Source organism: Nilaparvata lugens, chromosome X (assembly GCF_014356525.2).
Source record: "Nilaparvata lugens isolate BPH chromosome X, ASM1435652v1, whole genome shotgun sequence".
In the NCBI taxonomy this organism is placed as follows: domain Eukaryota; kingdom Metazoa; phylum Arthropoda; class Insecta; order Hemiptera; family Delphacidae; genus Nilaparvata; species Nilaparvata lugens.
Genome location: NC_052518.1, coordinates 70,925,405 through 70,940,725, shown reverse-complemented (window position 1 = coordinate 70,940,725; position 15,321 = coordinate 70,925,405). Strand labels below are relative to the sequence as shown.

General features: G+C 35.4%; 1 protein-coding gene across 2 annotated transcripts in view; it reads left to right on the top strand.

Moving 5' to 3' along the window:
- The window catches only part of LOC111049300 (low-density lipoprotein receptor-related protein 1), a 189,847-nt gene that overhangs the window by 104,453 nt on the left and 70,073 nt on the right, over positions 1-15,321 (top strand). For both annotated transcript variants that reach the window (XM_039441555.1, XM_039441554.1), the window contains exons 5-8: positions 1,878-2,012; positions 4,452-4,574; positions 5,961-6,366; positions 11,125-11,350. In XM_039441555.1, coding sequence (XP_039297489.1) covers positions 1,878-2,012; positions 4,452-4,574; positions 5,961-6,366; positions 11,125-11,350 — 890 coding nt within the window. The remainder of the gene's footprint in view (positions 1-1,877; positions 2,013-4,451; positions 4,575-5,960; positions 6,367-11,124; positions 11,351-15,321) is intronic.

Sequence of the window (15,321 nt, the reverse complement as noted above, 5' to 3'; positions counted from 1 at the left end):
GCGGGGGGAGGGAGGAGGAGTTGAGAAAAGTTGTAAAAAAACCCTCGAGCATCAGTAAATAGCATCTACTCTTGCCCGCTGGTGAGAGTTGCAATCAGTTAGTTATGCTTGAATAAATTTGTTACATTGCTTGTTTCCTGGTTTTATACATCAATAGAGAAAAAAATTATCCATGCTTCAAAATATGTTTTAAAAAATTAGATAATGCTTTCAATTGAAAAGAAATAGTTTTCTATTCTTTTCGATAATGCTTAGATAATGCTTTCAATTGGAAAGAAATAGTTTTCTATTCTTTCTTTATCTGGCGCTACAGCCCTAGGTGAGCTCTGGCCTCCTTCACAACACACCTCCATTCTTCCCTGTTCATGGCTCTTTCCTTCCATCTTCTTACCCCCATCTTTCTCAGGTCATCCATCACTTGGTCCACCCACCTGTTCCTTGGCCTACCTTTCTTTCTTCTGCTGTGCAACTTGCTATTAAAAACTATTTCTGGCATTCTAGCCTCACTCATCCTCATCACATGCCCCAACCACCTTATTCTTTGGGCTTTAATGAATTGCACTATATTTTATCCTTTTATCAATGCTTCTATTTCCTCATTTTTTCTTATTCGCCATTGCTGCTCATTAACCTGAACGGGACCGCTTCTTAGTATGGATCTTTCAAAGATTTTTAACGCATTTTTGTCAGCCATATTCATCACCCAAGTTTCTGTCATATATGTTGCCACTGGACGCACCAATGTTTTATATATTGTTATCTTGGTGCTCCTGCCGACCAACTTACTTTTAAATAATCTAACATTGGCATAGTAGGCCCTATTAGCTGCATAGGTACATAAGATGGGTGCGGGGGGAGGGAGGAGGAGTTGAGAAAAGTTGTAAAAAAACCCTCGAGCATCAGTAAATAGCATCTACTCTTGCCCGCTGGTGAGAGTTGCAATCAGTTAGTTATGCTTGAATAAATTTGTTACATTGCTTGTTTCCTGGTTTTATACATCAATAGAGAAAAAAATTATCCATGCTTCAAAATATGTTTTAAAAAATTAGATAATGCTTTCAATTGAAAAGAAATAGTTTTCTATTACTATACTCTTTAACAAATGATTCCTTTTTATGGGAGGTGGTAGGTACTGATTCAATCATCATCAATATCGTATAGCGAGTATACAAATACGCTTGTTGCCTTCCTCCATCACTGTCCCTGATGATGAATGACACCCAAGTCCTCCCATTTATAGCGCCTGCCTATCCTTATTGTTATTTTGAACAATGGATCGCTCAGTGGACTACTTTTTCCCTGATCGCTCATTGGATGACACCAAGCCGACGATTTCTGGGTGGAAGGGCCTCTGAGGCCGTTCGCATTCCCAAAAAACTTCTATTATTTCTCTGCGCACAGTCTGACTCGGACAAGTAACCATCCCACACTGCGGCGGTAGGATTGAACGCAAATTTATGTATCTACAGACTGCAGCTTGTAATACTCGTTGTACAGTGTTACCACGTTCAACGATATCAAAGCTCGGCTTAATGATTGAACATCGATCGTATTGCTTCCTCAGCGGCAGCGGCACATTTTAACGTTTAAGACCATCCGTCTTGTCTTTACTATTGAATATAGTATTAAAAACTGAAAAATGAGTTTTTGAAACTTTTTAATTATTAAATTTTCCTGAAAATGTCAGTGTCCGTCGGAGCGCCTCCCTACTGATACAGCCCCTGGTGTCTGATATGATACATATTTTCAAAATACAGCTTCACAGAATCCGTGGGCTGTGTGATTAAATGGATGGATTCAAGCTTTAAGGTTTGTTCTGAATGTTTTTATTACAATTTCCTTGCAGTTGTTATTTTCAATATTTTATCTTTTTGCAGAGGAAGGCATTAAAGCGTGCCAAGATCTGAACTGTTCTCATGGATGTAAACCTCATGGAATTTCTTCAGAAAATCGGACAGAAGTGAATTGCTTCTGTCCGATTGGAAAGATACCTGTTGGTAGTCGATGTCTGGGTGAGTGATTATACTTATTGCATGTATATTTTTTGCATGTAACATTACCTGTCAACTACATTACAAATATCTTTCGAACTATTATTTATTTAGCTTATGGCATTTTTGTCAAAATTAAGAAAATTTCACACTGTTATAAGTTCACGGCAAGGATTGAAATGTACTGTATCGCCTGGGGACTGGCTACAGTAATGTCGGTAGCCGCACCCAGGTAGGCACGTCTCTCACATTCAAATATGATGTGGCGCATTGTCTGCTCCATCGCCTCACAGTCAAATAATTGGGGTCTGCAAATCCCCATTTAAAAAAAAAAACATCTCCCATGTTTAGATCGAACTCTGTTAAGTGCCACCCAGATGAGCTGGGAAAGCTCAAAACTAGGAGGCCCATTGCCTGAGAAAAAGCTCTCTGGCATTCCTGGGGGCGCTTCCTCTCTCCATCTTCTGGTCAGAGAGAACCTCTCGTCTCTTAATTGCTCTGCCATCCTGATCGCTGGTCTTCTGGACATTAACTCCCTTCTATATAATTCAAATTCAAATTCAAATTTATTGTTTTCATTTTTCATTACAATCAAATTTGATAAATCCATACAATTATAAAACTAGCTGCAAATAATAATCAGTGGATATAATGAATAACAAAAAATTTATATTTAATAAAAAACCAAACCACGAAGTCTGGAATGTCCTGATGGATGGAGAGTAGTTTATTGGAGCAAATTCTCCGATAGAGCCAAGCAAATTCTTCGATAGAGCCGAAGGAGAGCTTGTGTTCTGCGAAGAGGAGGTGGGGATATGCCACTGAGCACTGGGAGCCAAGAAACTAGATTGGATCGTAAGGCTTCCGAAATTATGCGCATTGAATTGTTCAGTTGCACATCTACAAGATTAGTGTAACAACTGTTGATCCAGGAAGAGGCGCAGTACTCAGCAGCAGCATACTCCAGGCCCACACTAGAGCACCTCAGAGTTGAGGAAGATGAGCCCCAAGTTGTGCCGCATAGTTTCCAAATGATGTTGTTCCTTGTCTTCAACTTGGCTGCTACACTCCTTAGGTGCTGATTAAAAGAGAGGGTCCTGTCCAGGGTGATGCCAAGATATTTCGGGAACTTATTATGTTTCAAGGCAGCACCATTCATTGAGACCCTCAGCTCAGCATTTTCCAGGTAGATGGAAGGCTGATACTTCAGTTTTCCCAGGTATGGGACATAGCCTCCATTTAGAACAGTAGTCTGCCAGGACAGCTAAGTCACTTGTTAGTGTCTCCTCTCCGGTCCTAAGGTCACCAATCTGTGTAGCCAAAGCCAAATCATCTGCATTTACAAATACTCTGGATTCGACTCTAGGCAGGTCTGAGACATAATGGTTGAAGAGGAGAGGAGCCAGGACAGATCCTTCTGGCAGACCATTGTCAAGCCTTCTTGTTCGACTCATCCCATGCCCAATGAAAACCTGGAAGGATCTGTTTTCAGCATATTGTAGACAAGTCTCACTATATGTTGACATGGAATAACTTTCAACATTTTATATCTCATACCTTCTCGCCAAACTGTATCATATGCTGCCTTCAAATCTACAGCTGTTTTTCTCTGCCTCTGATATCCAGCCTCAATGAGTGTTGTCAGTGCCAAGACTTGATCATCACAACTGCGCTCTGGCCTGAAGCCTGCTTGCTCAATAGGGACTGTCTCAAGAATTGCTGTGCTTATCCTACTATCCTACTTATAAAGTGGCCTTTCTAGCAATTTTTAAACTGAGCTAAGCAGAGCTATTGGCTGGTAGCTTCCGATCTGGTTGACCATCTTCCCAGGCTTCAAACTTGTAAGCACTACTAAAAGGTATTTTCAATTCATTTCACATTCAATGTTTCATCAAAATTGATGGTTCCATGTTTCTAGAAATGAAAACTTATGCTTCTATTTCAAATGAAGAACCATCCAAAATGACGGTGTAGATAGAGGAAAAACGTTGTGCGCATTGTAGAATGAGAGAGAAAAGTTTGCATTTAAGTCCCTTGTTTCACTAATTACTTCAGCCCAATCCTCATTAAAACAATATTACAATTCTTGTGAAATTGTAACTTGACAAACATGTCAGAGTTTGTGGATCAATGTGTGACTAATGACTCTATCAATCAATTTTTTTACGTAGCTGATGAAAAGTACAACAAGATTTTACTTCAACATTGATTAAGTGTTTCTGAATCGATGTGTTATTTATGAATTAAAATTAAACTCCAATTTCAGTTCATCTCTATGCAAGTGAGAATCGCTGATGTGAACAAAATCTTTGAACAAAGATTCTTCAATCTGGAAAATTCAATCGACCAAATTTCGGAAATTTAGATGCTTAGACCTAAATCCTGTTTTCTCTTTTCCGTAATTGTTAAGTTGAATCAATTATTGAGTAATTATTTTATCAATAATGTTTTGTATTGCAGATGAGAATGAGTGCCTTGTTGATGGAACATGTGACCAGCTATGCAACAATACACAAGGCTCTTTCACTTGCTATTGTGTCAAAGGCTACCGTCAGAATGGAACAAGATGTTTTGCTGTCAATGGTAAGTACCATTTGGTTTACTGTGATGTTCATCTCGTTTTATTCAAATAAATTAATAAAACTAGGGACCTGCTTTTCAATGAATTTTTTCTGTGTTATTTATGACCAAAAACTGAAATTTGAAACAATTTCCTTGTTAAGCTAACTGGTTTCTGAACCAGAAAAATAAATTTGGTTTCTGATTAGTAATTTTAATCAAAAGCAATTGTCTGGGGTTATAATCCCTCTAGTATTAGGCTACTGTGGTGCAAGTCCTGCAACAATCCATGAACTAAAGAAGAAAATCGAAAAAGAATTCACTGTCTCCCCAAGGCTTGCTACCCTATCATTCCAGTTTTCATTACAAGCTATAAACGCCTAATGTGCATATCGTTCCAATGTCATCTTAAAAATTAAAGAGGCACTTTTTGACATTTTTGATTGAAAAAGCACAATACTTGCCTTTCCGTTAATATAACAATAGTTTTATTCATCTATTTTATCAAGTACAATTACTTAACGAAAGGCACATCAGACTTATGCCCAAAACTGTTTTCCAATTTATATCACAGTCCAAATCAAAATTTAGGTTATGTAACTTTCACTTTTCAAAAGAATATTCACACTTGAAATCTTAGAAAAATGTACAATTCTATGAATTTATTCCTGATATCAGTTCTAAATTCCAGTTTCCCTCTGTCACGCCTGAAAAAAAGACCCAACTGTTAATGCATTTAGTATTTATTGTATAGTATCAGTCAGGGCTGTATTGCACTAAATGTGCTTATGGCGATAAGGTTAGTTAGGTTTGGTAAAGCTGAGTTTGGAATCTGAACTGTTCAACACTCATATACTTCACTCTCATTCCTCTCAGAAATGACATGAATTTTACAGTATCAAACAAATCAGGTTCACATTTATTGACATAAGCATTTGCTACACTTTTCACTTGTTAATTCATTCATTCATTCATTCATTTCATTTATTGTATAAAACACTATAATCATACTACAATATTATGACATTGGAGGAAAAACTAGGCTGAGCCTGTACTATTTCTTTCCAAAAATTTCGATAAAATGTTAATGTTGTCCAAAAGTTGAGGTTATGTAATCACACACTGCTTCGTCACTTCATTTTTGGTCCAGGAATAATGATTTGAAAATGTTTAATAAACTATTGAGTAACTCAGAAAAATACATAATTTATTAAATAAAAAGACTAAGAAATTGTCAAAAACCAAATCATAGATTTTTTGTGATCACAGAAATCTGTGGTTTTTGATAATTTCTTAGTATTTTTATTTAATATGTATAATTACCACAATATCAACTACACAAAAACATAATTTATTTATGGGATTTTCATATTCATTTATTCATTATTATTTATCTATCTATTCATTTAGAGCCAGCCAGCGAACCACCCACTCTCATCTACAGCAGCAGCTCGGAAATCGGCCGCCTGCTTCTGAACGGATCGCGTCTGCCAGGCGAACAAGTGGTGCGTCTGCAAACTCTAGCCATCGAGTTCAACCATCGCAATCGGACAGTTTGCTTCATCAACGGCGCCAATCAACTGAGCTGCGCCCCTGTCGATAGCCTGGAGCGGAGGTGGTTATTGCCCAAGCACAAGGTGTTTCAGTTGACGGCGGATACACATATCGCCCTGGACTGGGTGTCAGGCAACTGGTACTTCCTCGACGATCTCAGGGAGATGATCTACATCTGCACGGCAAACATCAAGCACTGCATGATCATCATAGATGTCGAACTGAGTAAGCCGAGGGCGATCGCGTTGGATCCGACCAAGGGGTTAGTATCTTTCGTCTGTTGCAGGAGCCTTCCAGGCTGATTCCTCCCAACCGAATAGTAAACCAATAATTAATTGAACTCTGTTGTCGGTTCATTTAATAAGTTTTCATTTCAACAAACCCCAGGTTTCAATGCTCAAGGCATCTCAGTTATATGCTCGATTTGATCGTAAATAGCACTGAAGACTGATTAGAGTGTAATGCCTGTAGTCTTCCTTGATCTTGTAATCAATAAATACATCATTAGCAGTTGCATCATGATTTGATTATGCCTTGAGCATTGAAACCTGTTTTTTTAAAGAAAATATCCTTATCTGTCTTTATTTCATAGTGGAAAAGTTCCTTCAAACGTCGTTCTACAATTGTTTTGTTACCGGGGAAAACATGGCAGAAAATTTCACAGTTTTCTTCATATTTATAAAATTGTGGGAGCCTAATGAGGTCACTAAAATGATCATTTCTCACATAAAATTAACTGAATAGTACATTGGAACCAATAAGGTTGTCTCATCAAAGCATTTCACGACAATATTTCTATTGTAAGGATTCAGCCTGAGAATATAGATCTCTTTATTTATGTGGATTACATTGTATGCTGGCTTAGTTTAGAATAATTGAAGTTCATTGATCATTGCTTTGGAGAACATGAAACCCATTTCTGAAAAATTAAAAATTGTTCTCACTACATCCATTCATGAATAGCACAGGTCTACTTAGATCAGTGGTAGACTGCAATAGTATATTTCGCACCTAGGGCCGAAAATGAGACTTTTCCGGCTCGAAATCGGTTTTCAAGTCCGAGGCCGGAAAAACATTTTTGCCCATGTTGCGAACGCTATTTTTCGCCACACCAAAAAAAAATATAGGGTAATAATAATGTTAAGTTGGCAATTTTGAAAGCAAAATTTTAAGGTTATGCTACTATAAATCATACAATGTTAATGAGGTTATGATAGTATCATTGTATTCTATTGTTCGGTATCAAAACTACAAAATAAATTCATAACAAGTTATAGAAATGATCATTTATTGATAATTCAAATACCTATTTAATTATACTAGATACATAAATACATATTAAATTATAAAAAATAAGCATTATTGACAGTTAATTCTTTGTTTTTCACATGAAATAAATTATACAATCATTATACTTTTTATACAACAAATCTCTATTATTTTATTCTTTATTATTTAAATAGAAGTTGAATGTGCAGTTATGATTGTTTGAGAACATGAATCCTCTAGCAGATTCTACTACTTTTTTTCTGAGAGGTCAAATGTACATTCAAATTGTTTGTATTTACAGTCTATTCTGATTGGTTCTCATGACATTTAATCTCAAATATTTAACAGACTTTTGTGCAATCTGGCCTTATAATACAATATTATAAATAATACTTCCAAAATAAATAATAATTCATCCATTTATCCATGAGATATTGCACCGGGCGCAAAGCGCAAAGCGCCCGGTGCAATATCTCATGGATAAATGGATGAATAGAATTTTCATTACTATTTTTAAATAATGTGATGAAAAAAATTAATATAATTGCATGTTTCACAGTTTTGTCTCAAATTACTCAAAATATATCTAAAAAATTGATTGAAATTTTAAAAAAAAAGTAAGTACGGTAACTAATATAAGAAATAGCTAATAAAAGTCGAAATTCATCGACAAAAAAAATGTCATTGACCGAGACTCGAACCCTGATCATGTTAATCACCGAATTATGAGTACTGATGTATTACGCCTTTACGCTCTCGGCCATTGCGTATTGTTGAACGAAGGCGCCTGACTCATAAGATTTAGCAGACACGTAATACTGTAATGTGAAAAACTAGACTTCTAAAGTTTACTTCACTCCTAAAAAGCGTACAACAGACTTTGGCTCATGACTTATATTATTAAAATTAATATATTATCTGTCTCACAATAAAATTTTCACTCTGAATTAAGTCAGGTAACGTATCTAGGCTACTACTATAATATAGTGTATAGCGGCAAATTTGAAGCCGGTTTGCCGGCATTTTCACAACAAAATATTGCTCTGAAAATAGTTAAATCATAGAGAAAACATTCGAAGATTCAGTCTTGAGTGGGCCTAATGTTTTCTCTATATGGTTTAATATTGAAGAAAAATATTATCTAACAGTTTTAATAATGAATTTCGGAAAAATTACTAGGAATTTTCAGTCAAGGATGAGTTTCACCAGTAGGCTTACCTTAAACTTCAGAACTCTGCTGTATTTTCTTATTATTATTGTTGATTGTAATGCATTAAGAAGTGGAATTCGATAATAAAAAGAAACAATAATTGTTAATAATTATTATTACTTTTAAATATTGATACAATTATTGTACTTTGATTTCAAATTCGATTCTTCACTTTTAAATACTAGCGATACGTACCTTTCTGACAATGGACAATGCAGCCAACATTATATTGTTGAGGCTATTTATAAATATTAAATTATGAAACAGTAATTTATAAAATATATTATAGACATAATACCGCGATTCACTATACATAATTATATAGATTATTACAGTCGTTATGAGATTATCTCTCTATGATTTGTGAGATCGGACACGATCAGCTGTTATTCAAGGTCATTTTACAGCCCTAGGGCCGTAAAGTTTTACCGGCCTGGTCGGAAAACAATCACTTTCGGCGTCCATATGACGCACGTAAACCAGCTCATTACATCCAAGTGTGGCGAAAAATTATGATTTGCCCTTTGAAACAAAACATCAATTATTCTTTCATCTGAACATCATTTAACCTATTTGATCATTAACAATGAATATCTTTGACTAATGCATGCTAGCTCACAATAATGAATTCACTCACTTCAGACCAACTACTGGATTCCAGCAGCTAGGAAGATTATTTGAAGCATAATTCATTAGAGTATTTGATACTTCATATTCAAAAGGGGACCTCTACATCATATTTCATTCCAGTTTATTTACATAATGTACAGTCCACTAGCTTAAACATTGAATTAAAGCAAAGCCACCTATACCCGATTTCGGCCCAGAGGACCAACCAGTGAACAGTAGGTTATGCAACTGACTAGAGAATGATTTGTATTGAGATATAAAAACGCACAATGTAAACAATGCTCCATTCATAGGAAAGTCTCTCATCATACTGAGCATCTGCTTGCTACTCTACTAAACATAAGAGTTCTGCTGCTAAATGCGCTGTATACAGTCTCAACATACCGCTCTCAAAAATATCAAGCTTTCAATAAAGAAATATATTAATCAAATGTGAAATATATATTAAATGAATGTGAAATATATTAAATAAATGTGAAATTTATTTAAAAATATGAAATTGTAAACATAATGAATAGTTGACCGTCATTCATAAATTCGAAATTCTAGTTGATACATTGTTTTTGAACTTGAAATTGTGTTTAAATCAAATCATGAACTCCGCATAACCTCTGGACTGTTCATTTTAAATGAAGGCTAATAGCAATTTTGGGCGAATGCCTGTTGTTTTCACCTGTATCTATTGTCTATGAATAAATAAATGAATGAAACTTCTGGTATGGCACACTATAGTTATATGACGTTTAATCAAATTATTGTCAGTCAGCAACAACAACATCATCAGTTCCTGGATGAAGGGGTTCAATTTTGCCAACTTTCTATTTAAGATTATTCTATTATAGATTATCATCTATCATAACTGACATGATACAGTTGATAGATTCTCTGATATTGTAGTACCTCCTCTCGTCAACATTTAATACAAGTATGTTAGTTGTATTATGTCTCCTACAAAATTAGTACCATTATAACTATAGATATTGGCGCAGTTCCCTCTTCCAGACACAAATCCACGAAGTGCAACGAAAAATTATTCTTTGAAAAGATCACTAGCTAACTCTAAATTTATAGCTCTTGTAGTGAAACAAATGAAAACACATACATATGCCTTGATCTTGTTGTGACGTCTTGTTGTTTCTTAAGAAATACAGCATAGTCCAGGCATGTGTTTAAAAATATACCATTCTTAGTGGACTGTGGGTTATGTAAATAAACTTAAATACGACTTGAACCATCAGTGATGGCATTTACCCATGAGTTGATATTGAGCTCTCCTCGAATCTAAAGCATCGAATGCACTTATGAATTATACAATCATTACAATTATTGTGAGCCAGCATACAATAGTCGTTGATGTTTATTGTCAATAATCAAGAGAGTTAAATGATGTTCAGGTGGAAGTATAATTTGATGTTATTTTTCAAAGGGCAAATCAGAATTTTGCAGTCTACCACTGACTCTAAGTAGTCCTGTGCTATTCATGAATGGATGTAATGAGAGCAATTTTGTTTTTTCATAAATGGGTTTTTTGTTCTCCAAAGCAATGAACTCCTTAGAATATGATATGCGCTGAGTAAGTAAGTAGCCTTCAGGCAAACATGAAGTGATGTTTTTAGTTACATGACTGAAAAAGTACCTGTGTCTTGCAGGTGTTTCTCTCTTAGTCAATCATTTATGAAAGGCAGGCTGTAGGCAATTGTTCTTTGAAGCCGTGAAAGTGTAAAATCTCACTCAAGAAATCCACATGTGATACTGCCATCAATGTAAAAAGTTGCTTTAATTCAGGAATTGGTTGAAATTCCTAATATTGCCAATGCTCTGGCGATAGAGTAGCTTATGGTATTGCTATTGTATTACAAAATGCACTTTTTACTCTGCTATATAATAGATTGTCATTTGCTGTGATTGCAGGTACATGTTTTTCACGAAATGGGGTATGACTAGTCCAAAGTTAGAGAGAGCTCAGCTGGATGGTACAAAGAGACGCACTCTCGTTCACCAGAAAATCGTCTATCCGTACGGTTTGACAGTAGACTTGCCGAATGAACACATCTACTGGGTTGACACCTACTTAGACTTCGTTGAACGAATCGACTATACCGGAAAGAACAGAAAAACTGTCAGGAAAGGATATCCGGTTAGTGGAATTCATCATCCACAATTTTTGTCCAGAGAATCGTTTCTCCACAATTTTCATCTTGAGAAACGTTTCATCATAATTTCCGCGTCCAAAGAAAAGTTCAATAATTTCTGTATATCTATATAATAAGAAATAGAAAAGGTATGCTTGTGCCTGAGAATTCATGGCTCAAATTCCTAAGGAATGGTAATGAATTTAAACCCAAAGATTCGCATATAGCCAAGTCAAATATTGACTTATACTTCTTAAAGCTAGAATATTGAAAGCTAAATATTCCAATTAGAAAATTTAACGGTTTTTTCATTTGAAAACAAATAATAATTAAATGATTAATTGACTTCTCGAGCCTCAAGTCATCATTCTTATCAAACATGCACCTGCCACTCACATTAAACTGTTGACGTCTTGTTCATCTGACTCCACTAAGTATCTTAATGAGTAACGACTAGTATTAACTAACTTATTGCATAAGCACAAAGCATACATTTTGTTAGGTACAAAAAATCACATTCATATTAGGTGTACTTCGTCTATAACAAGACCAACTGGATAACAGACCCCAACCCTCGATTCAAAATGGTGTGGGCCGTAGGTGAATACTGCATACTCCAAGTGGCAAAATTTGATCAGGTGGGAGTTGGGTCTGTTGGTAGCAATCTAGATTATGCAGTATTTATTTACTACCCGCGCCATCTTGAATGGATGGTTAGGGTCTGTTATCCAGTTGGTCTTGTTATAGACGAAGTACACCTAATATGAATGTGATTTTTTGTACCTAACAAAATGTATGCTTTGTGCTTATGCAATAAGTTAGTTAATACTAGTCGTTACTCATTAAGATACTTAGTGGAGTCAGATGAACAAGACGTCAACAGTTTAATGTGAGTGGCAGGTGCATGTTTGATAAGAATGATGACTTGAGGCTTTGCATCGGGGCGATGTCAGGATACACCACCGTCAAAGTCAGACACATCCATCCTAGCACTGAAAATCAGTCTTGTTTTGGTGGTGGCCACTTTTGTCGTTCTTGTGCTGAAAAAGAAGTGTCTTGTTTTGGCGGGGCGAGTCCGTGACTAATTTCTCTACCTGGAAAACAGTCTCTGGTTGTCGCTATCAGCTTTTGACGCTTATGTCAGAATAGCTTGGAAGTAAACCGGTTTCAATTTTGTCACAGACTGTACTTTCTTTGAAATATTCTTTTTAGAACTTAGTGTGACTGTAGAAGTGTGTGTGTGTGTGACCACCATTGGACAATACTCCTGCGTGACATTGTATCTTATCTCAACCTTATTTAGTTCTATTGCTTCCTCTCTCATTCTCTCTCTCTCTCTCTCTCTCTAACTCTCTCTCTTACCCGGTTGTGTGCTAATGCTCTCCTTTCTTCAAAACCCCTCAGGGTTTTGTTATTATTTCAAACAATGCTTCAGACATAATTATCTACAACCTATCTTGAATTTGACTTTCCCATGCCTAGATTTGTAAATTTCTTTGTGTCAATAATATTCATTACTATCAACTCTTGCTTGTAATATTGTGAATTCCCCCATTCCACCGAGTAGGATTGTATAATATAGTTGATGTAGCATCGTACTGGAGGGTTGATGGTTGAATGTGAGAGAGGGCCGGCCGTGCAAAAAAAAAACTAAAACTGCAATTCAATTAAATCCTCACTTCTTCACTTTCTCACTATAGGCCTATATCCCTCAGAACCACACTCTCTTGTGAAATACACAATCCCCTACACTGAAATAATTTTACTCCTTCAAGTTATGTGCTCCCAACTTGATAATACCGCCCGTTGTTCTCTCAATAATATTTGTTGAACGAGCGTTAGCAAGTTCTTACTTTTTACTCAAGTTCAAAGTTGTAGCCAGTCTGTGGGTTTGCTTGTTTGTTTGAATGCACTACAATAACTTTAGAAAGAGTTGATCAATCAGCTTCAAATTTTGAACACACACTCTTCGAACCTTTTTACAGGTCAAGTTCGTTGAACAACAAAATATTTTACTCACTTCTTCGTCCTTTTTCAGGATATAAAAGTAACATTGAAAGTACTGCATGGGACAAAATAACTTGCTCCTGTGTGTCTGCCTGACTATTATCCTTCAGTAGCATACGCGTAATATTAATGATACAAATTGTGATGGCAGTTGCTATGTCTTTGGTATTATTGATTTTTAACAAAATTTGAATTCTGTTTCTGAATCATTTACCCAAACGGAGAAACCTATGAAGTTCTATGGATTCACGTAGGCCTACAGCGTAATATTAATAGGAAAACAGCTTAATGTTCCTTTTCCAAAGATAATATAACAGTGGGCTCCACTGGGATTCTTATTCAAATTGAAAAACAATTCTGTAGGTAGCTTCAAATTTTGGTCTGCCATCTTCGTTCCGCCACATTGAATCAAAAATTTTCTATGGGAAGGTTTTAATACAAGATTCAAATAATAAAGAATTTCAAGAGACAATGAATGGTGGAAATCGCTCATAAATATATCAAACCGTTTCTAAGATATTCTTATTTTAGTGTTGAAGTTTTTGGATATCTGTGATACAGAAATATTGCTCGCCTAGAACAGGATAGATTATTCATCACATATTCTTATCATTATCGTTCCCTAGCAACCTATTTTAAGCGTTTATATAGTAGCTGCTGAGAGAGATTTATGTGATAGATATACCTGAATAATACTATTAAATACTATATTCGACTAAACAACGAGTGACCCAAATGAAGCGATTCAAATATAAAAAAAAAGAAAAATGGGAATGCGAAAAATATTATAATATTTGGAACTCCATAACTTATCATTAAATTGAGAGACATTTATGGGATTAATAATTTATTGAAAAACACTAATAATTTAGCAATATTCCACTAATAGTTCTAATTTTAGATGGCTCTCTCCTGGATTATTGAGTTATGTGTTGGATATTCCTCAGTGATTGCTGCATCATCTGAGAAAACTTCGTAAAAGTGATCTCTGTTCGAAATTAACAGAATGCTCAAGTATAGACATTTAGAAGAAAACAAACATTTCATTCAATGTTCATTGAAATCGACCACATCAGTATTATTTACACGTGAATTACCGGTAGTGTATTGTTAATGTATTAAGATTTGAGAAGATAATATGAGCATCTTATTGGTTTTTCTCTCAATGATTGAAATGAATGGCTTAATTGCTTTTATATAATCATGAAAATATCACAGTTTATTACATTCCAGTACAATTATCTTGTTTCACAATCCATTTCTAAGTAGAGCTCATAAGTATCGTAATCTTGCCATACAATTACCATACAATAATTGAACTTGATTTCATTCAACTTCAGTGGTGCCATTTCACCAAACTGCTAAAGGGGGGGGGGCAAAAACCAAGAGGTATTGGGGGGGGAGGAATACCCCCAAAGGATAGAGGGACCTGGGTTTTTCCCCATAAATGTTACATTAGAAGATGTTATTATATGCTTCATTTTTTCCAATTTTATACAAATGTGGTTGAAGTATCAATACAAACATAGGTATACATTATTAGTTATTAAATTCAATCATGGAATATTTATTAGAAATATGGGTCTACAGAGAGGCCCTAGAGTAGGAACACACTGAAACAGATTTCTTAAAAATCATGGAAAAAGATAAATTTTTCTTTTACAATGACAATTTCATTGGGAATCATATTCTAATTGGAAAATAACTTTCAGTTAGAAAGCTAAAGATACGTCAAGCTGTTCCCATAATTCTCAACAACCCTTTACATACATTTTTGATTGTCTGATTGTGCCCTTTCTTTTGCTTTCACTGTGACATCTTGCAACTTGTTAATTCTCACATTGAAATTTATTCAATAACTCACTTATTGTGCTCTGATCAATAAGTGTACCCATTCTGTATTCAAACTATACCACAGAGAAAAATATATTATTTATTACTCTGTACCCGTATCCATACTTTCAAGGCA